General features: G+C 40.2%; 4 protein-coding genes across 5 annotated transcripts; 2 read left to right on the top strand and 2 right to left on the bottom strand.

The window, feature by feature from the left end:
- Positions 1-1816: 1816 nt before the first annotated feature.
- LOC109633084 (free fatty acid receptor 2-like) lies at positions 1817-4749 on the top strand. The gene is made up of 2 exons (XM_069537645.1): positions 1817-1955; positions 2686-4749. Exon 2 carries the CDS (start codon positions 2697-2699, stop codon positions 3609-3611), a length of 915 nt encoding a protein of 304 aa, XP_069393746.1. The 5' UTR covers positions 1817-1955; positions 2686-2696; the 3' UTR covers positions 3612-4749.
- On the top strand, positions 1864-8284 carry LOC109633085 (free fatty acid receptor 2-like). 2 transcript variants are annotated; one of them, XM_069537646.1, is made up of 2 exons: positions 1864-1955; positions 7274-8284. In XM_069537646.1, exon 2 carries the CDS (start codon positions 7285-7287, stop codon positions 8197-8199), a length of 915 nt encoding a protein of 304 aa, XP_069393747.1. In that variant the 5' UTR covers positions 1864-1955; positions 7274-7284; the 3' UTR covers positions 8200-8284. The 2 variants fall into 2 exon arrangements, with proteins under 2 accessions (XP_069393747.1, XP_019948236.1); XM_020092677.2 differs by lacking the exon at positions 1864-1955 and adding an exon at positions 5384-6961.
- Positions 8285-8433: 149 nt separating this feature from the next.
- lim2.5 (lens intrinsic membrane protein 2.5) lies at positions 8434-11661 on the bottom strand. Its single transcript, XM_020092824.2, has 5 exons — positions 11442-11661; positions 10002-10214; positions 9388-9537; positions 9037-9171; positions 8434-8606 (listed from the first exon to the last, which is right to left on the bottom strand). The coding sequence occupies exons 2-5, from the start codon at positions 10177-10179 to the stop codon at positions 8545-8547; spliced, it is 525 nt and encodes a 174-aa protein (XP_019948383.1). The 5' UTR covers positions 10180-10214; positions 11442-11661; the 3' UTR covers positions 8434-8544.
- A 2150-nt stretch (positions 11662-13811) lies between these two features.
- Positions 13812-19954, bottom strand: vsig10l (V-set and immunoglobulin domain containing 10 like). Its single transcript, XM_020092739.2, has 12 exons — positions 19713-19954; positions 18466-18795; positions 17579-17851; positions 17232-17492; positions 16673-16918; positions 16293-16571; positions 15667-15759; positions 15126-15350; positions 14912-15031; positions 14792-14832; positions 14363-14449; positions 13812-14279 (listed from the first exon to the last, which is right to left on the bottom strand). Exons 1-12 carry the CDS (start codon positions 19783-19785, stop codon positions 14205-14207), a joined length of 2103 nt encoding a protein of 700 aa, XP_019948298.2. The 5' UTR covers positions 19786-19954; the 3' UTR covers positions 13812-14204.
- Positions 19955-21398: the final 1444 nt, after the last annotated feature.

The following is a 21398-nucleotide window of genomic DNA, read 5'->3' as shown; positions in this document are numbered from 1 at the left end:
TTTTACTGCCTGAGCAACAGAGAGGTTAGAGGATTATTAACGGTGTGCAGGGTACAATCAATGCGATGCCCTGCCAAGTAATTTCTGCTGACTTTGGGATGGAAGGAGTGTAAAATGCATAAAGTCCATTAAGCTCAGCTATAAATGAAATGACTTCACAATGACCTGGTGAATTGCTGTGAAATTAGTCACAGACATTCATGCCCCCCTCAGGATGAATTGTAGCGACTTGGAAGATCTCCTAACTTTTCATTTAGTGACATCATCGGGTGAAAAAGTTATAACATCTTGTCTAAAACTTTGGTCTTGAAAAACAAATTAAACTTCTATGACGCTAATAAAACTATATTAGTATGCTTTCATGCTAAGATGGTGAACATCAGCGTAGAAACCTATTTGCAAAACTACTCCAAAGGAAGAGCAAGGGTGCCACCCAGTCTCCTGATGTTAGTGGTATAGATATATTATTTCATCACAATATTTCTATTCATATTCTATATATGATGATTTATGAAGTCCCATTTATTATTTGATTGATTTGATTAAATTATCTCATAGTCTATTCACTGTGCAGCTAACAAGGAAGGAGAAGGCAAGAGTGTGCAGTTGACTAATTCAAGGTACGTGGACTCAATTCAAATGTCCATCTGAAATAATTTAATGTCAAATTTGTTCGCAGTACATTTTATCTTCATGTCTCCCATTGCAGTTTCCATTTCTGCTCATAAAACAACCCGCCTGAAACAAAGGGAGCGGTAAAAGAGTTACTCAGAGAATGAGGGAGCGGCTTTCAACAAGCCCCTCACTCTTCATCTTGGATGGATTAGATGAGTTCTGACTCCCCTGGGATTAGAACAGTCCTGGTCAAAAACATTGTAGTGAATTCAATAGAGCCAGTGTCAGAGCTGTTGGTGGTTTTAATAGAGGGAAGCTTTCTCCCCCGAGGCATCTGTCATTCTCACAACAAGACCATCGACTCAAGCTCCAAAGCATTTCTTCCCAGAGATGTTGTGTTATGCTGGGCGTTGAGGGAGGCCAGGTGAAGAAATACACAAGCAAGTTCTGCAAAGACACAAAAGTAGGATGAAAAAGTTTGAGATTACATCCTGAATAATGAAAATCTTTCCGTGCTGCCCCTCATCCCTCTCAGCACAAAACCTCTCTGAAGACACTGACGCACAATTAAAACGCAGCAGCTCCTTCTCAGTGTTCCCAGGGATTTAATGTGTGAAGACCCTGCCATCTATTGTAAGCTACACCTCACCAGACTTTAAAAATCATCACAAAGAATGCAGAGAAGACAAGGAGCTCCAGACAAAGATTATGGAGTTGCTTAAGTCTTCGACTGATCTGATTGGATGAAAATGACCATAAGTTATGTAACGCATTTTGCAGGAGACATATTGTGCTCATATTCAGGTTATTACTTGGAAATGTTCAGAAAACTCATCACTTTCCTCTTACTGTCCATTGCTGGCTTGAATTACATGCACAGTACTGTGAGGCTGCCGTGTTTATTTCCTGTTGCAGTCAAAATGATGCTAATTGGGAGAAAAACAAATATCTTTGACGTGGAACAGCAGAGAGGGATGTTCTAAATCGATTCTCTATGTGGAAAAATAATCTGTTCATCGTAAATTATTGTGCAGGTGTGAATATGAATAAATGCAGATGAAATCCAAACCTTATTATCATGTTTAGAGTTTATGTAGTGGGAGGAGGTTCTTTATAAACACATATGATAGTCAAGATGAACCTGCTGTTTTGCATACATCAGTATATAATAGGTAGAGAAGAGTTTGACTCTGGGCTGGAGTGCGACTCACCACTTTGCAGTTATAGTTTTATATCAGCTCATCTTTGAAAGCACGAAGCACAGCAAGGAAAAAAAAACCATAGAGCTCTAGTTGTTTCGTCCTTGAAGCCCTTAACATTTTCAAAGCGTCTTCTATTAGGTAAGTGGATATATGTTTATTTTATGAACCATTTTTTCACATCTGGTGTTTGGAGTCAGAGATTGAAAGCATGGCTAACTTTATTCGTTCTTGTATGAAAAAAGAAAGTTGGTAACACTTTATATAAGTGAACACATATCAACCATTAACTAGTTGCTTATTAGCCTGGATATTAGAGGCATATTGGCTCTTTATTAGTCATTATAAAGCACTTACTAATGCCTTATTCTTAATGACCTTATTCTGCAACTACTCCATTGATTAACAGTTTTCCCTAAATAACCTCCTAATTACTGCTTATTGATGGTAAGTGAGGAAGTTGTTGTACATGAATTACAATCAAGTGCTTGGATATGTTCACTTTGTGTGTTCCCTAATAAAAAAGTGTTATCAGAAAGTTATACTACAGGGTAAAACCTTTTAAACTACATACTGTATCCTAAGCCTGTAAAATGTATGTCATGACATCTCCTCTCAAGCTAAAAAGTCAAAGTGCACTTTGATTACATTGTGCTCAAAGAGGATGTTCGTTCCTGTGTTGAAGGGGTCCTGACTGACTGATTCTGGTTGAGTGCGTGTATTTGCAGAACTTCGGTGCCGCTGCTCCTTACCACAATCACCACTGTGCAGATTTTGGGTCAAAAGTTTAAATCAGAAGTATTGTCCAGTTTTATATGCAACCTATCATAGCTACATTTTTATTGATGTTTGTTCACTTCCTTTGGTTCAGGTCCATAGAAAATGGTGAGGAGCGAGGTGATTCTCTCGGTCTACATAATTACCTTTGTGATAGGCCTGCCAGCCAACCTCCTGGCTCTCTATGCCTTCAGTGTCAAGATCCACATCAAGACACATCCAACAGACGTCCTGCTACTCAACCTGACCGTCTCCGACCTGCTCTTCTTGATCATCCTTCCTCTCAAGATGCACGAGGCTGCGTCAGGCATGACGTGGGATCTGCCCAAATTCCTGTGCTCCCTCGCCTCCTTCACTTTCTTCTCCACCATCTACACCAGCTCCTTGTTGTTGATGGCTGTCAGTGTGGTTCGCTACATTGCAGTCGCTTTCCCTATCACCTATCGTCGGCTGAAAAATCCTGTGTATGCAGTAGTGATCAGTGCAGTCATTTGGCTGATGTCTTTAGTACACTGCAGTATCACTATCATCACCCAGCACCACCCATCCCTCACCAGCAATGACACTCAAGGCCGTGTTTGCTATGAGAACTTTACGGAGAAGCAGCTGGAGGTCCTCCTCCCGGTACGTTTGGAGGTTTTCATTGTCCTCTGCCTTGTACCTCTTTTAATTTGTGTTTACTGCTACGTGCAATTGATCTACATCCTGTACAGCCGGCCCAGGATATCCCACATGAAGAAGCAGAAAGCCATCGGTATGGCCTTGGGGACTCTAGCAGTGTTCCTCATTTGCGAGCTACCATACAATATCTCTCATTTGGTGGGTTTCATTCAGGATAAGAGCCCAGAGTGGAGGTACTACGTTTTACTGCTTAGCACCTTCAACACCTGCATTGATCCCATCATCTTCTACTTCTCTTCCTCTACCTTCCGCTGCAACAGTAAAAGGTCAATTTTCAGGAAACGTAAACTCCCTGTTTCTGAGTTACAAGGACAGGCTACCCAATCTAGCGAAGGGTAAAAGTCACTTTCAATATTATCCAGCTTCAATGTTATTATTGTGCTTTTTATTATTCCATTCATTCTGCGTCTTTTATCTCTACCGTTTATCCTGGAGCTAAACCTGTTGGGCAAGAAGTACCATACAGATTGTTTTAGATATTTTTTTAACTTGAACTGTATTTCACATTTATTGATCTAAAACAATGTCTTAGACCTGTAAAAAATCTGAAGTGTGATCTGATCCTGCTCAAAGTGACTGTGTGGCTTTCAAAAACAATGTAGACCCTTTGAATACAAAATGCAGAGACATTTTATTTGCATATGCAAAATTCCAAATTCTATTTTTGTACAGTAAGTTCTCTATTTCTTTATGGGAATTCAAATAATATTCACCCTTGACACAATAGTTTGTGTTTTTACTTTAACGAAGGCCAGCCACTCTTCTGCACTCATGCATTCTGTTGGCACACATGTAGAATATACCTGCAACAAAAACCAAAACAAAAGTCACATATGAAGTAAATTGCTACAAAGGCATTTTCTTCAGCACAGAGATGTCAAGTACAAGATTGTGGCACAATAATAAATTATAGACAGAAAATTATTATTTTCTTAAAGACAATGTTTATTTTTGTATTAGTTATCCAATATATCTGAAGTTTACTAAGGTGCGAGTTTGAAAAAAAAATTTATATGTTGAAAATATATCGAGTGCACCTTTAACAGCTTCTTTAACAATTGTTGTGAATAAAACTTTGGGAAAATGACAAAAAAAAGCTTTATATTTGTTTAAAGTATCTGTAATATCAAAGGGAATTTCAGTTGAAGTTTACACTCTGCACCAACAGTTTCTGCAACAGGACGACTGGCAGTTACTGTGCATGATATTCAGATTCACCACAAAACATATCATCCATGCACATATTTGGGTATTGCGACTCACTTAAGATTCTGTTACAGAAGAGTTACATGCAAAAATAATATAAGCAAATCCTCCACCTGTGTTTGTACACAGAGGTCGTCATGAGAGCTGCTGGACAGAGTAATCAAACCATCCACAATAAATCAATGAATAACAACATGTGTTTTGTTTTTATGCGTCCTGTTGGTACAAATCACAGATATGTTTGTACAACTAACAACAATGATGTGATGTAAACCACAGCAGCAGAAATCAAACATCAAGGGAAGCTTTTTCCCTCAGGTGTCCATCATTCTCACAACAAAACCATTGACTCAAGCTCTGAAGTATTAATTCCAGAGATGTTGTGTTGTGCTGGGCACTGAGGGAGACCAGGTGAAGGAACATACAAGTAACTTCTGCAAAGATATAAAAGTTGCTGAAAATGTCGACAATTACATCCCGAGAACTGAAAATCTTTCCCATCTTTACTGCCCCAGCACAAACACCTCTCTGAAGACGTACGATTAAAATGCAGAAACTGCTCAGTGTTCTCAGTTATTGAATGTGTGGAAACCCTGCCATCTAGTGTCAGCTATGCCTCATCAGAATAACTCTGATTTGGTTACTTTCTCCTTGATCAGCATTGTTGAGAACGATATCAGAAAGGTGAGGAGGAGGAGGCTGAGGGATCTGAGACAGAGTCGAACAGGACCAATTGTAAACTTTGGGGATGACCTTGGGTTCCTCCAGGCTTACCTAGGCTGGGTGGAAGAGATCTGGGGGGACAGAGACCAGATGGAGTCTGTGAAGAATGTAGATGCCCTGTGTGGTGGAAATTTATCTCGAGATGTGAAATAAAGAGTTTCTCAGAATGGAGTTATCTTTGGATCTTTAATAGAAAGCTCTGCAGAGGTTTTCACACTCAACATGAATACTCAGAGTGGAACACCTCAAATAGGGAAAGAAGAAGGTTTTTATACATTCAGATAGACAGGAAACATAAGAGATAAGTGTTTCTGAGTAATAGCATGAAAACTGAACCTACCTGTAGTCTGGTTAACACAGGAAACTGTCCGCTCTTGATTTCTGCATGTAAGAAAAAGTTTGCTATCTTCACAGCTCAGGGTCAACAAGTGGATCATCATCAAGCAAGGACATAAACTCTGAGGTTACATCTGCAGAGTCCATAGCAACACTCAGGGCATTTGTTAGTGAAAGGTAAAAATGAAAAAAAGGAGTCTGTCTAGTGTTGAATCGTCCATCTGCATGTGAGCACAACTGTTTCTGGTAACACTTTATATTAGGGAACACATATCAACCATTAACTAGTTGCTTGCTAGCCTGGATATTAGAGGCATATTGGCTCTTTATTAGTCATTATAAAGCAATTATTAATACCTTATTCTTAATGACCTTATTCTGCAACTACTCCATTGATTAACAGTTTTCCCTTAATAACCTCCTAATTACTGCTTATCAGTGAGGAAGTTTTTGTACATGAATTACAATCAAGTGCTTGGATATGTTCACTTTGTGTGTTCCCTGATATAAAGTTTTACCCTGTTTCTATATGAGTAATTGTTGAACACAGCACACGAGCATTGATCGGACATAGGAAAGAGTTCAAGCTAAGGTCATATGCAAATTTTCCATTACACCTGTCATCGTGTAAGATCTAAGAACAGACAGTAATAGGGCAATCAAGAGCACTGAATGGTAAAACCTTTTATTGCACAAGCATTCAAAAATATTACTTTTGACTTTCCACAAAGTTTGTTGTACCGATGTACAATATCTGGACTGCTGATCTGAAGATATCTGCTGCTGCTTCATACAATTCAGTTGCAACCTAAGCGCAATATCCACTTGAATAACATGCACAGTAGTGTTTGAGTTGTTCATTTCCTGTTGCAGTGAAACGGATGCTAATGTAGATAGTGCAAGGAATGAAAACCAACATTTCAGCTGTCAAAAATTAACAGAGACAAAGCTACTCTAGGCCAAAGGATATCAAAGGGTATGTGGAGTGTTTATTCTTCTAAACCTTCTGATGTCTCGAATGAAAGCAGAGAGGGATGTCCTAAATCGATTCTCTACGTGGAAAAATAATTAGTTTATCTTAATTTATCATGTGGGCGTGAATATAAATTAAAGCAGATACACAGCCTGATGAAATCCAAACCTAATTATCATGTTTGGAGTTTATGAATTGGGAGGAGGTCCCTTTATTTGCATGTATGAAAGTCATAATGAACCTGCTGTTTTGCATTTAAGTAAAGATTAACCAGCTGGTGTCAGCTTGTTGTTCCATATAAAATGAGTAGAAAAGAGTTTGACTCTGGGCTGGAGTGTGACTCACCGCAGTTATCATTTGAATCAGCAAGGCACAGCGAGGAAAAAAACCCCAGAGAGCTCTAATTGTTTCTTCCTTGAAGCTTTAACATTCGCAAAACGTCTTCCATTAGGTAAGTGGATATACTTTGACCTTATGAACCATTTTTCCACATCTGGTGTTTGGAGATTGAGAGTGTGGCTCCTTTGTTTTGCAACTTTTCTGTATTTATTTTATGATGTTTGTTAACTTTATTAATTCTTGTATAAAAAAAGAAAGTGATGTGATCAATGATGAGCAATCATTGAAACTGTCCACTCTTGGCAATAAACCATTTTCGGCTGAAAAACTTACAAATAGTCCTTCAGTTTAAATCAGAAGTATTTTCCAGTTTTATATGCAACCTATCATTTTTATTGATGTTTGTTCACTTCCTTTGGTTCAGGTCCATAGAAAATGGTGAGGAGCGAGGTGATTCTCTCGGTCTACATAATTACCTTCGTGATAGGCCTGCCAGCCAACCTCCTGGCTCTCTATGCCTTCAGTGTCAAGATCCACATCAAGACACATCCAACAGACGTCCTGCTACTCAACCTGACCGTCTCCGACCTGCTCTTCTTGATCATCCTTCCTCTCAAGATGCACGAGGCTGCGTCAGGCATGATGTGGGATCTGCCCAAATTCCTGTGCTCCCTCGCCTCCTTCACTTTCTTCTCCACCATCTACACCAGCTCCTTGTTGTTGATGGCTGTCAGTGTGGTTCGCTACATTGCAGTCGCTTTCCCTATCACCTATCATCGGCTGAAAAATCCTGTGTATGCAGTAGTGATCAGTGCAGTCATTTGGCTGATGTCTTTGGTACACTGCAGTATCACTATCATCACCCAGCACCACCCATCCCTCACCAGCAATGACACTCAAGGCCGTGTTTGCTATGAGAACTTTACGGAGAAGCAGCTGGAGGTCCTCCTCCCGGTACGTTTGGAGTTTTTCATTGTCCTCTGCCTTGTACCTCTTTTAATTTGTGTTTACTGCTACGTGCAATTGATCTACATCCTGTACAGCCGGCCCAGGATATCCCACATGCAGAAGCAGAAAACCATCGGTATGGCCTTGGGGACTCTAGCAGTGTTCCTCATTTGCGTGCTACCATACAATATCTCTCATTTGGTGGGTTTCATTCAGGATAAGAGCCCAGAGTGGAGGTACTACACCTTACTGCTTAGCACCTTCAACACCTGCATTGATCCCATCATCTTCTACTTCTCTTCCTCTACCTTCCACTGCAACAGTAAAAGGTCAATTTTCAGGAAACGTAAACTCCCTGTTTCAGGGTTTCAGAAGCAGGGCTCCAACTCTAGCGAAGGGTAAAAGTCACTTTCAATATTATCCAGCTTCAATGTTATTATTGTGCTTTTTATTATAAACGGTATATTGAAATATGTAGCATTTCCATTATATCCTGGAGCCAATCCCAGTCAACATTGTCCAAGAAATACCAAGTTGATTGCTTCAGATATTGTTTTAACTTCAACTATATTTCACATTTATTTATCTTTGCTTTTGAAAACAATGTAGACCCTTTTAATACAAAATGCAGAGACATTTTATTTGCATATGCAAATTCCAAATTTTTATTATTTTACAGTACGCTCTATTTTTTTATGAGATTTGACATCATTTTCACCCTTGACACAGTAGTTTGTGTTTTTTACTTTAACGCGGGCCAGCCACTCTTCTGCACTCATGCATTCTGTAGGCACACATGTAGAATATACCTGCAACAAAAAACAAATCAAAAGTCAGATATGAAGTAAATTGCTACAAAGGCATTTTCTTCAGCACAGAGATGTCAAGTACAAGATTGTGGCACAATAAACACGCATGGAAAGAAAAGTAATTTTTTAAATGACCAATTAATTCTTCTTTTAGTTATCCAGCATAGCTTAGCTTACTAATGTGTGAGTTTGATAATATATGTGTATATTTGAATATGTCAAATGCATTATCAACAGCCTCTTTAACAACTGTTGTGATTAAAGCTTCGGGAAAATGACAAAAACGGCAGTCTTCGTGTTTTTTTTATCGTTTGTTTTTCATAAACACAGAGGTGTAATATTCATGTCAGAGTTCAGAATGATTTTGTCGACTGTCAGCAAGAAACAGTTATGACAGTGAAGTTGACTCCACTTGTGTATTTGAACAAACCTGCAAAGAAGGTCATGAGCAGAGCCACCCAACCTAGTATGTAGGACCAGGAAAAGCGCCAGTCACCAAAACGCTTTCCCAGGAAGTTCACCGTCACCCCGGTGTAAATTGCCATTGCAAGCAGAACGAAGAGAGCTGGCATTGTGGGCAAGTGAGACAATTATTTAAATGAGTATCTGTAATATTAAAGGTCATTTCAGTTAATCATTACACTGCGCACCAACAGTTTCTGCAACAGGCAGTTACTGTACATGATATGCAAATTCACCACAAAACACATCATTCATGCTCAATGTGATGTTGTAAAAAGACATTTCATAAAAATATTTGGTTAATACGACTGTGACTCACTGGACACAAAGAACATGATCCCAGCAGCGAATGAGCGGTTGAACCTCTCGAAGGCTGAGAAGTGGGCAAAGGAGAGGATTCCTGCAATGATGCCGGCAAAGCATGACATGGCAGAGAGGATCATGAAAGCTCGAGTGGCATTCCAGTAGGCTGAGGAGGAGTAAGACAAGAAAAAGAAAAAAACAATTTATTTCCAAAGTCCTGACAGTTTCAATGTTTGATGGGAATTAATCTGTCTCCTACACTTTTTGTGGTTTAAGACACGATACCTGCAAAACTACTATATGCCAACATCCTCCACCTCTGTACTATTGTGTTTGTACTCATTTCTAACTGAGATAACTTTTAGCATGATAACCTGCTAAACTATGTTTGTAAACATGGTAATAATTCCAGGTCCGCAAGTTAGCATTGATATGTGACCATGTTAGCATGCTGCCACTAGCCTGTAGCTGAAAGCACCTTCACCAATGGGTATGACTGCAGCCTGATCATCCTACAGGGGTCACCTACAAATTATTGATGTACCTTTAAAGTAAGGGCAGAACATAATCATTCAGACATGTTGGCCTGGAAGATCTGAGAGAAGTCCAAGAAGATATTTCACCACTTACCAATGCTGTCAGTCTGCATGTAGCACTTTCCAGACATGCAGTACCTCCAAAGGCCCTGATGGGCGAAGCTGCCGGACAGACGGTACTGCATCCAGTAGTCTGTGGCTGTGGAGACCACCAGCAAGATGTTCCCCACGATGGCACAAAACAGGCCCCCTCCCATGAAGCTGTACATCATGAGTGACACTATGACAGCAGCTAAGGCTTTATGCACTGTGCAAAAAGAGAAAATAAGAAGTCTTAGTTGTGACCTTGTGGTAATGAAGTAAAAAAAAAAGATTGATTTTAATATTTATTCAGAAGGAAAATGATTATGGAAACAGAAATGCTTTGATGCAAAGGCAGGACAAGCCTGATGCATCTAGAGCTGCCACATGCATTCTGCTGTGATGATGGTAACATGTGGCACAAGGGAAATTGAGGGCTTATCTTTGAGCTGACTTTAATAAATATCCAATGAAGGGAAGATCACCTGTTTCTATTCACCCAACATGGGCTTGGCTCTTAAAACAGCCTTCTGTCCAGCCCACACCATCTTCATTATTATTTGACCTTTAGGAAACAGTGTTGAATTTATACAACCACATTTCCTCAATGACTGACGCGACTCCTTCCTATGGACCATGTGTGAGAAGGTGAAGAATCAGATCAGCTGAAATACTGACTGTGAGAAACCTTTACACGTCTTCCCGTAGGCCTTAATCACAGAAGACATCTTGACTCACAGCAGGAGAAGCATGCACGTATGTAATGTAGAACAAGGCGGCAGAGAGGTCGTCATGACCACGAAACATCAACATGTGTTTTGTTTTCATACTCCCTGCAGCACAAGTTACACATAGGTCATTTCCTCAGCCAACCACACAAAACATGAATCCAAAAATGATCTGTGAACATCAACTCACACACAACTAACACTCTGTGAGAGATACTGATACAACTGAGGCTTTGTCTTGGCAAAAGCAGATGTGTCCAGCTCTTTGAAGATAAACCCACGTTGAGGTTAAATCCTGTTTCCCTGTGTCTCTTTTGAGTATGACAACAACAACAGCAGCAACAATGATGTGACGTAAACCACAGCAGCAGAAATCAAACATCTATGACAGCCAGGTTAATTACACTAACTGAGACCACACTCAGGGGCGGAGAGTCAGAAAACTATTTATTTATCAATTCCCATGAAAGGAACCTGTGGGAAATCTTGTAACTCAAGTTTGGAATGAAATCTTGAAACAGAAATATATTTTTTAAAACTCACCCACTTTGATACAAAATGCTAAATCCTTAAAGCTTATCACTGTCCCATTGTGGAGACCCTCTCGGCCCACCTGTGCCACATGCACCCCCTGGTCAGCACCATATCTACTTTGTTATTTTACTCCCTATTCTTTATTATCGATGTGGTATCAGCCATTTACAAAAGACCCAGCATCATCTTACCTGAATTCCTCAGGATATACCAATCCTCTTAAGTGTCAGCCTTTCCTCAGGGAAAGAGTGAGAGAGAGAGTGCAAGCCGGGAGTGAGCGGAACGTCAAAGAGGAAGCCCTAGGCTGGATTCCAAAAAGTTATCCTCTCCACTTTTCTGTTGATGGAGGCAAAATCCTTTAAAACAATCAGCACAGAACAAATGCACTTGAGCTGCTGGGCCAAAGGCCACGTGACTCTTTCACACCGGACTACATGGGAGTATTTTGGGGGGTCAGGGGTATAAGGGGAGGGGTGGTGGTGTTGGGGGATGGGGGAGGTTCTGGGATGCGAGGCCGCCACCGCCGCCGCGCCGTGCTCATCTGTTGTTCTCTCAGGCGTTCTGGAACTGTGGATGTGCAAAGGCATGCAGTACTGCTGTGGTCAATGGAACATGCTGAAATGCACACTTTCTTTCAGGGTATCACAGACACACAGACACAGACACACACACACACACACACGCTTTAGAACAGACACATGACCACAGAGGTGCTTATTAAAATGAAACAGAGTTCAACATAAATATGTAATGATGGAAACATTGCACCAGTACTGCAGATACAAATGGAGACACACACTATTTACAATATTATCAATAACATTATGCAATAATTTGGTAACCATGGAAAAGTCATATATATGCCAACTGTAGTTTTGATTGACAGTCTTCATTAAAAAAATTTATGAACATAGGGCAGTAAGTTGCACTCGTAGATTTTACTACACTATACAATTTCACCTAATAAAGAGGCAACAATAAAATTAATGATAATTTAAAAAAGATTGGATTATTTAAGAAACCAGGAAGGGAATATCAGCACAGGTGATTATTTCTCAGGTGCTCTGTGTTTACATTCAGTGAACTCTGACCACGTCAGCAGCAGTTCTGTCTCAGATGATTAATAACCACATTTTTATTTAAAAAAAGGAATTTCTTAAGAAGTAATTAGAATCAATTTATATTCTAAACACAAAAATATTCTGTCAATATTTGGTCAAAGTTTTGTTATCAAAGTTAATTTGATTGGTGTATCTAGCTTTAGATTGGTGTATTTAGCTTGTATATGCATAACTTTAAAAATACTTAGTTGTGTAGTTGGTATTTAGAAAGCATGATGTATTCATCTGAGAGAGAGAGAGAGAGGAAGAAATAGGACAAACAATTGTGTCTAAATCATGAACAAAGAAATTCCCCTTAAAATGAGCGTTTATGTGAGTCACAACCAGTAGGAAGTGCAATATCCAGAAGGACCTGAGGATGGGGCTAATTCCGTGAACGGTGCGAGCTGATGACTTTGTGCTGGTGGTTGGTTGCATGAATGGAACAAGCCCTTGTGGAAAACTGTCCTGCCAATGCTTCACTTCACATACTTCTCCTCGTGGATGTGTTACATGACGGGAGACATTTTGGTAAATGCCAGAACCATTTAGAGTTGAGAAACATAAAATTGCAGGACTATGAAAAGTCTTGGTAATTTTTTGTACTCAATATAACCTTGTTTTATTACAACTGATATTATAACAGCAACATGAAACAACAGTAACTTAGATTAAGTATAAGTAACATATTTAGTTGTTGTAATTAAGATTATAGACAAATGTTGTATAAGCCTGGTTCTAAAATACTTACCAATCACTGTGATACTGATGCTACTTAATTATTAATATTCATTTTGCATTAATAATAATACATATTCTTATATTCTATAAGTCAGAATCAAGTCGCTTCTTTATATTTACTTGTGTGTTAAAATAATATTAGATTTTTTTTTTAGTCAACAGAACCATCTAGTGCTCAGAGTGTGACCTCATCTTAAAGGACAACACTTCCAAGATATGATCCTTTGTTTTGGCAACAACCACTATTGTTCAGAGGGGACGTCACTAACCATCTTGCTTCCTCGTGTTCATCACTTCACAACTCCCACAAAAAAGGGAAGGAAGGAGCAGGCTTCCCCTTGCTGATTTAATTGTGCCATGGAAAATGTTAAAATAATCAAATATAGATCATTTCAAATCTGAACTTACAAGTCTGAATGTGTTATGTGGGCTACTTTGAGTATTAACTTTGTTTTAGTCTAATTCACAAACAGCTGTATCACACAAGGAGGTTTTTCTCTTGAGTCCATGGTTGATATTAGATACAGTGTTTCTGCAATCTCTGCTTTTTCCATGTGTGGTCAAACCTGTACTGTCACTTTATCTGACACGACACACAACATGCCCCAAACGGTGTTTACACCTGTAGTCCTGAAAGAAACTACAGAAATAAGTACAGAAAGATGCAAAATAAAGATTGTACTGAAAAACTACTGCATAAAGAACATGTGGGGCAAGATATAAAAGTGTATAAATGAGGATTTATTTGAGCATCCTGCATGTTTACACAGAATATACAATGTGAAGTAATACATTGATTTAACTAAGAATTATGACATGCAATTCAATAAAAAAATAAATACCAAAGGGGGACATATAAAATATTCAGTTGAATATCACTAAGTGACCTGGGGCATGAAATCGGTATTGTTAAGTTGTGTTTTGAATTATATCCTGATAAGATGTTACGTTGGGATAAATAGAAGGGAGACAAGTTGTGTTATTAAGCTAAATATATGTAAAAACTTACAATAAATATTGTTACACAATGAACATTTAAATCAGTTAAAGTAATGATACAAATATATAAAATCTGTACAGAATTAATACACACATCAACACAAATACTTCAGTTCAGACGGTTGTGGCGACTCTGGTGGGCGGCGGAGGGACGAACGTGGGGAGAGCCCCCGATCGTTCAGAGGGAGTCTGAGAGAAAACAGACCAACGTTTCATCGTTCATACTGTGAATCCACAAAAAGAAGCAACGTGTTTTAATAGATAAAAACTACCTGCTGTAATTTGTTGTAATCAGGGGGAGACTTGAGTCCTCCGGTCAGCAGGTGATGAGGAGTCATCTCGGACTGGGTTGTTATTGCCTGTTGAGAGGAAACAAAACTCAGTGATAGCTGCATAATTCATTGTAGAACATGCTAAAGAATCTGATTTACTGTATAGTTTGTATTTAACGATGCACAATCATTTGTTGATATTGAAGCCACCGAAAAAACTCCTCCTCCTCATTTAATAACTCCGCCTGTGTCGCTTTAAAGCTTGAATTTGTTGTATACATCAATATATACAACAACCTGATCTAAAAATACTTCAGTACTTCTACACAGATACTGGAGTTGAAAGATGGATGATCTACCACCTCCTACCACCCTCCTGGCATCAATATACCACTGGTCTTCTACTTATGTCAGTGAAGAGATTTTAACCTTCTCGACGGCTCTGGTCACCGGGTATCTCGCCTGCTGACCTACAAAACACAGAAACAGTGTCAAAATCATTTCTCACAGCATGTGAAGAAAACTATGCCTCATCTTCCTTGCACCTACTTTTGTTCATGTTCCAGTAGACACACAGGTAGATGGAGCCGCCCAGCAGGGCCAGGAAGAGAAGGCTGCAGGGGATTCCAGCTGCAATCCCAGCGATGGCAGGACCACTCAGCCCTTCTCCTAATGTCACAGAGAGTCACCGATGATTTTCCCACTGCTGCATCGTCCCTAACCCCCCGTGGTGAGAAATCTGGTTCTCAAAATGTAACGCTACCTGGGCCGAGTCTGCGGACATCAGAAGGCTTCCCCTCAGTCGAACGAGCTAGGGGGATGACTCGAAACCGGTACGACAAGTTTGGATCGAGGGCCAAAACGTCTGTGCTCCGAATGGAGCCAAGTTTCTTTTGGATGGTGCGATAACTGTTTGAGGCGCCTCTCGATTCGGTGCCATTATGCTTTTCGCTCTGGAGCTTTGGTCCTTTCATTTGGACGTTGAACCCTTTGCAAAGAAAGCACAAGCAATTCAGTTTGACATGATCGAGCATCAATTTGGGAAATGTTGCTGTTATTTTATGTACATACCAACTGGCAGGAAGGAGGCTACAATAAAAAGTGACATTTGCTTTTCACAGTGCTTTAGCTCAGCTGGTGGTTTTACCCATGACACAATATTTACGCCCCTATCTTCTGTGGACAGTTGTTTGTTTTCAACCCGTGTTTGAATTTGTAAATGTCAGCGAATCTGATTCAGAGTGAGAACAGCGTGTTTGTGTGTGGTGTTTAAGAATCAAGCTGGGTCTCTCTTACTGCTTTACCTGTAACGACGGAGGTGGGCGGGACCTCCCAGGTCAATGTGACGATGGTTCCTTCGGGATTTGGGAACAAACTGAAATCTGAGATGGATGGTCCTGGAGAAAGAGGGATTGTGAATGTGGGGGCAGCTCAGGAGAGGACAGGAGGAGAGGGAGGGCCGGGGGTTCACCGAGACTGGGGAGCTTTGTTTAAAGAGAAAAGTAACCTCAGGTATGACTTGGCTCTCTGACTGAGGAGCCATTGTGTCTTTTGACTCTGGTCGTACAAGCAACCACTGCACTGTGCTGTAAATCAAATGTAGAAGGAGGAATGCTACTTTTAACTATATAATTGTTTCTTCATTGTCTGTTATTTAGGTAGGTAACTAATAACATTTACTCAAGTACTGTATTTAAGTAAAACTTGATGCTAAATTTGAACACTTACATTTTATGCTCCTTTATGCTTAGAAAAAAAAAACTAATTTGAGTTGCAGATCTTTCATCTGATGACCTGTTCGTTCTCTTGAAATTTGGGAAGAGCCCAAACTCAACTACTTAAATACACAACTGCAAGTATTTACTGTATATTTGGTATTTGACAACTTGATTAAGTGACTGGCTAATTTCCAAGAGCAGCTATACTCTACCTTGTAACTGGATTTCCCCCCTCTGGCTGCCCAGTGGGTTGCGGCAGGTGCAGATGTATTTTTGCTGGATAAAGTTGCTGACATTGTAACCGAGAATCTTGAGCTGTGTGGTGTCACTGCTGATCTCGTGCGCTGTCCCGTTGGCGATGGCCTCGCTGCCTTTGGACCATGACACCACAGCCGGAGGCGAGGCCTCACTCACACAGTGCACAGCGACCTCTATTTTGCCCTGAGAGTCGAGTGAGGTTCTCACAGCTGGGAGGAACTCCACAGGATGACCTGCAGGAAGATAAGGTTTTGCAGAGGTCTCAGTTTTTTAAAATGACAAATTATCAAATGGAAACCCTTGACTGATAACCCAAGGAACATCTAAAACTTACTTGCTGTAATATTGCACTTATTCTGTTGAACTGGGTGGGCTGCCTTGCATGTGACAGCTTTCCCATTTAAGTTGGCCAAGGCGGTGACGGTCAAGCTGAAGTTTCCCGCTCCACTGCTGCTGTTGCTCAGTGCTGGGAACGACAGATTAGCCAGTGGCGTTCCCCCCGGCCACTGACAGTGATACTGCAGGGCTGCGTTCACATTCACCGACTGTACAGAACATATCGGGTCGCCCGGCGGCTTCTCTGTTCAAAGAGGGAATTGATTGAAGACCTTCCTCCTGAAGACTTAGCAATATATTATAAAATCTGCCTATTCAATTTCCCAGACATGGTAGTAAAACTTTTATTTAGCTAAACAAGCAATGTATAAAAGTTGTGTATTTACATTTATAATTTAAACATTTTTATTTTCAATTGAATTTCTATCAATCATGTATCAGTATCACACATTTTTTTATTCCCTAATATCAATATCAGCTTTCAAAAATCTGTCTGGCTTAATTCTGAATTCCATCACATAAAAACACTGAATATAGAACTCATGCTTTCCACGTACCATAAACATTTAAAGTCATGCTCTTCTGCCGCTGTTCTTTTGTCTGCTGGTTGGTTAACTTGCAAGTATAAACACCTCCTTGGCTGATCTGAACATCTGTTCGATTCAGGACTCCAGAGTCAGAGAGGGTCAGGTCACCAAAGACCCACTGAGCAGTGGGCCGTGGGGATCCGCCCGCCTGGCAGACGAGGCTCAGAGAGTCCCCGGGTACGTAGAAAGGCTGCGCCGGACGGGCCTCGAGTCTGGGCTCGTCTGGTCCATCTACAGCAGACCACGAAAATACAGGAGATTGATCAGAAACTAAAATGATGGATGGATGCGGATAAGAATGATGTCAAAGTTCTTACACAGCACGGTGATATTCACATGAGCTTCCGCACGGCTGAGGGGGTTGGTCAGTACCACTGTGTACCGTCCTGTGTCATTTCGGTTTGGGTCGAGTATCTCCAGGCTCCTGTCGTTCACTGTGTAGTGCGAGCTGGTCTTTATCTCTGTGCCGTTGAAGAACCACCTCTGCTGCTCAACCTCTCCTTTCAACACTCTGTACTGCAGGAGGAAGCTTCCAGCTCCCTCTTTGAGGAGATCAGGCTGCACCGTCAGCTTTACATTCTCAAAGTTTTCTGTGAGAGAAAAGGTGAAAAGAGGATGAAGCACTGAAATCCTTTTGATATCGAACCTGTTTTCCTTCTAAATGCACGACCACAATATCTTATTAAGATGAGAAATCTGTGAAGACCTGATTAACTTTCGGCCTGAGGAATTTATATATTTCACGTCTACTGACCATCATCAAGGTTTTAGTTAGTTATTTAATGCTATAAATATTGGCCTCCAGCCCCCGAGGCTGGGAGGGAGCCTTGGTTGACTGACTCTGGTTCCTCTGGAGAAACACCCACTGCCCTGCTGCACAAATTAAATTCAGTTTTATTCGTATGGCGCCAAATGAAACCATACATTATCTCAAGGCCCTTTACATAGTAAGGTCGAGACCCAGTTTCCACATTGAGCAAGCAGTAGACAAAACACTCCCCTTAAACAGGAAGAAACCTCTGGCAGAACCAAACCAAACCCAAAATGTAATGTTTTTTCAAATGAAGAGTCAAAAATGTAGTTTTTTTTCACGACAGTCCACATCTCCCCTTTTTGACCAAAATAAACTGCAGAACAAGCGGATACAAAACATATGTGATGGTTAATACATCAGCACATCTCCAAATCAGCCAGTTATACTCACCAAATACTTTCAGAGTGAAAGTGGCCACAGCTTTACCCAGCCCAGACTTTGTCAGTTCGATGGTGTAGTTACCAGCGTGGTCGAGCGGCACATTCACAAAGGTAAGAGATCCGTCCTCCTCGATCCTCAGCACCCCCTTGTTTTCTGGGCCGATGTCTGCTGCAGCACTGGAGCCAATGGTCCACGTGAGGACGGGTAATTCTCCCTTTAACCAGGTGACCGCTGGGTCAGTGGCCCCACCGAAGAGGACAGCCAGAGTCACATTGCTGCCGGCTCTTGCATTCACCAATTTGGGGCCCACACGAGCCACCACCAGTTGGCAGTGTGCACCTGTCAGCACGGAGCCCAGGGAACAAGTTTGGAGAGGAAACATTTAATCATGAAGTCATCGCTCATCAATTTATTATTTAGTATTGGAAAGTTTTTACTTAATTTACACTGAAATTAGTTTGTTGGATTTAGTATCACTCTTTATTTGACCTGTTAGGCGATTATATGAAAATATATTTAATTTATAGAGAGTGTGCTGTGAAATATTCTTTCTGGTGGATTTTACTTAGCTTTGGTTTTTTATTCCAAGATAAATTAAACCACCAGTTTGCAGTGAGCACCTGTCAGCATGGAATAGAGTTATTACGTTTGGAGAGAAAATATTAAATTACCAAGTCATCAATTCTCTGAAAAAGCGCTGAGCAATCAAATAATACCAGTAAGTATCACAATATAATTTCCAGCAATTGCAATATATCAAAAGTTCAATATACATTGATATAATGCTTAAATGCATTGTGCAACAGAGGAGCATAAAACATGATAATTCATCAGATTAATGAAATATTTCACTCATTAACAAGTGTTTTTCATTCTCTGCTCTTCAAGAAGAGTTTCAAACTGCAGCCTGAGTGAAGGAACACAAATCCTTACTGAACTAAATATAATGTGACATTTATCATTACACTTATTGATCTTATTGACTCATATGAACATTTTTATCATGACACATTTGAAAACAGTTAATAGTAAAACATAATGATATATGACAGAGGTTTATTTTCTGCTTAAAACTAAAACTTAAAATAGGCACAAATAAATGTAATTACCATGGTTCATCACAAATCATCTACAAAAGGGAACAATCACACACTAATTAATGAATTCACAGGCTTTTTCTTAATAATAAGAGGAACAAGCAACAAACAGCAAAGGAGCAACCGACTTGAAACCTGAAGGTTCGTGTGGAGTCTCACCTTGAAAAGAAACGCTCAGTGAAAGGACCAGAACAAGCGCAGCGAAGGTCCCGGATTCATCCGGAGGAGTCATGTCAGTGAGAGGGAAGAGAACCGAGAGCACAGCCTGAGTTTATCAGCTCGATCTCCTGCACATTAACACTCTGCTGCTGCTGAATGATTGTCCTTCGTGTCTGAGACATTAGCGACTGAAACACCTGTGTCCTCCTGCGCGCTCCCGAGCTGCAGCTGACAGGCGCGTGCATGTAGCTCACCTGTGCTGAGTCAAAGCCCTAATTGTGCACGTGAGGCCACGCCCCTCACACTACTACACATTACACTACTTTCATCATGTCAGGAACTCACTGTTGTTCCAAACAAGTAAAGTATCAACACATAAATAAATTCATGCAGATATAAGTAACTAAACTCATGAGTAAAATAGATGCTGATGAAAAATACTATTTCTACATTTATTCTGTATTTCTACATGCAATCATTCATTTATTCTTATATTTCTACATGTATTCATGTATTTCTTCATGTATTTGTTTCTACATTTATTCGTATTTTTCTGTTTTTTTAATTTCCACGTTTATTTATCACTTTATTTGTTTCTACATTTATTAATTCATTCATGTTTCCCCATCTATGTATTTCTACACCTATTCATTTGTTTATTTATAATTATACATTCATTTACATGTTTATGCACTTGTTCATTTATTCCATTATATGTTTCTACATTTCTTTATGTACTTATATATTAGTTCCCCTGTCTACACATGGAGCTGTAAAAACCACCTACAGCTCTATGTGTCAAAGACAAAGGAACTGGTGGTTGACTTCAGGAGTTCGAAGGGGATAGTGACCCCTGTGACCATCCAAGGGGCCAGTGTTGACATGGTGGATAACTACAAGTACTTGGGGGTGTACTTAGTCAATAAACTGGACTGGTCAAAAAATGTGGACATGATTTTCAGAAGAGGCCAGAGCCGTCTCTATTTTCTGAGACGGCTCAGGTCCTTCAACAAAGACAGAACGATGCTGCGGATGTTCTGTGAGTCTGTTGTGTCCAGTGCCATCATGTTTGCTGTTGTCTGCCGGGGCAGCAGCTTGAAGAAGGAGGACATTAACAAACTCAACAAGCTAATCAGGAAAGTCAGCCGTGTTGTTGGGGAGGGGCTGGACAGTGTCACAGTGGTGATGGAGAGGAGAACTTTGTCCAAAGTAAGGACAATATCGGACCTTCCGTCACACCCTCTCCATAATGTCTTGATTAGCCTCTGCAGCTCGTTCAGTGGCAGACTCATCCGCCCACGCTGCTCGATAGAACGCCACAGGAAATCATTCCTGCCTGTGGCTGTCAAACTGTATAATGACAACTGTAATTTATAAAGCTTAATTCTGTATACTGTGTATACTTTAACTTACATTCATGTACAAATGTAAATCTATACATACCCGGTTTTGATTTCTACATATGTATATCTTTTCATTTTAGTCTTACTTGATTTTAAATTGCTATGTTTATACCTGCTTTTTGCTTTCACCTCTTTCTCAGGAGCTCTGTGACATTTGAATTTTCCTGAGATTAATAAAGTATTTCTGATTCTGATATTAGTTCACAATGAATACTTTGGTTGGTCAATGTGTCAGCTTAGTTTTTATTCCAAATAATTCCTTGAATGTCTCCTGAAAACAACT

The sequence above is a fragment of the Paralichthys olivaceus genome, chromosome 13 (genome assembly GCF_024713975.1).
Source record: "Paralichthys olivaceus isolate ysfri-2021 chromosome 13, ASM2471397v2, whole genome shotgun sequence".
NCBI classification, from domain to species: Eukaryota; Metazoa; Chordata; class Actinopteri; order Pleuronectiformes; family Paralichthyidae; genus Paralichthys; species Paralichthys olivaceus.
This window is presented reverse-complemented; position numbering and strand designations above follow the sequence as displayed.

Coding starts and splice junctions, on each gene's coding strand:
- vsig10l (XM_020092739.2), bottom strand. CDS start 19,785: ATGACTCCTCCGGATGAATCCGGGACCTTCGCTGCGCTTGTTCTGGTC. Junction 17,852..18,465: donor TTTCACTCTGAAAGTATTTG/GTGAGTATAACT, acceptor TTTCTCTCACAG/AAAACTTTGAGAATGTAAAG. Junction 14,450..14,791: donor TGACCAGAGCCGTCGAGAAG/GTTAAAATCTCT, acceptor TCCTCTCAACAG/GCAATAACAACCCAGTCCGA.
- LOC109633084 (XM_069537645.1), top strand. CDS start 2,697: ATGGTGAGGAGCGAGGTGATTCTCTCGGTCTACATAATTACCTTTGTG.
- LOC109633085 (XM_069537646.1), top strand. CDS start 7,285: ATGGTGAGGAGCGAGGTGATTCTCTCGGTCTACATAATTACCTTCGTG.
- lim2.5 (XM_020092824.2), bottom strand. CDS start 10,179: ATGATGTACAGCTTCATGGGAGGGGGCCTGTTTTGTGCCATCGTGGGG. Junction 9,538..10,001: donor CATGCAGACTGACAGCATTG/GTAAGTGGTGAA, acceptor ACTCCTCCTCAG/CCTACTGGAATGCCACTCGA. Junction 9,172..9,387: donor GATCATGTTCTTTGTGTCCA/GTGAGTCACAGT, acceptor CCACAATGCCAG/CTCTCTTCGTTCTGCTTGCA.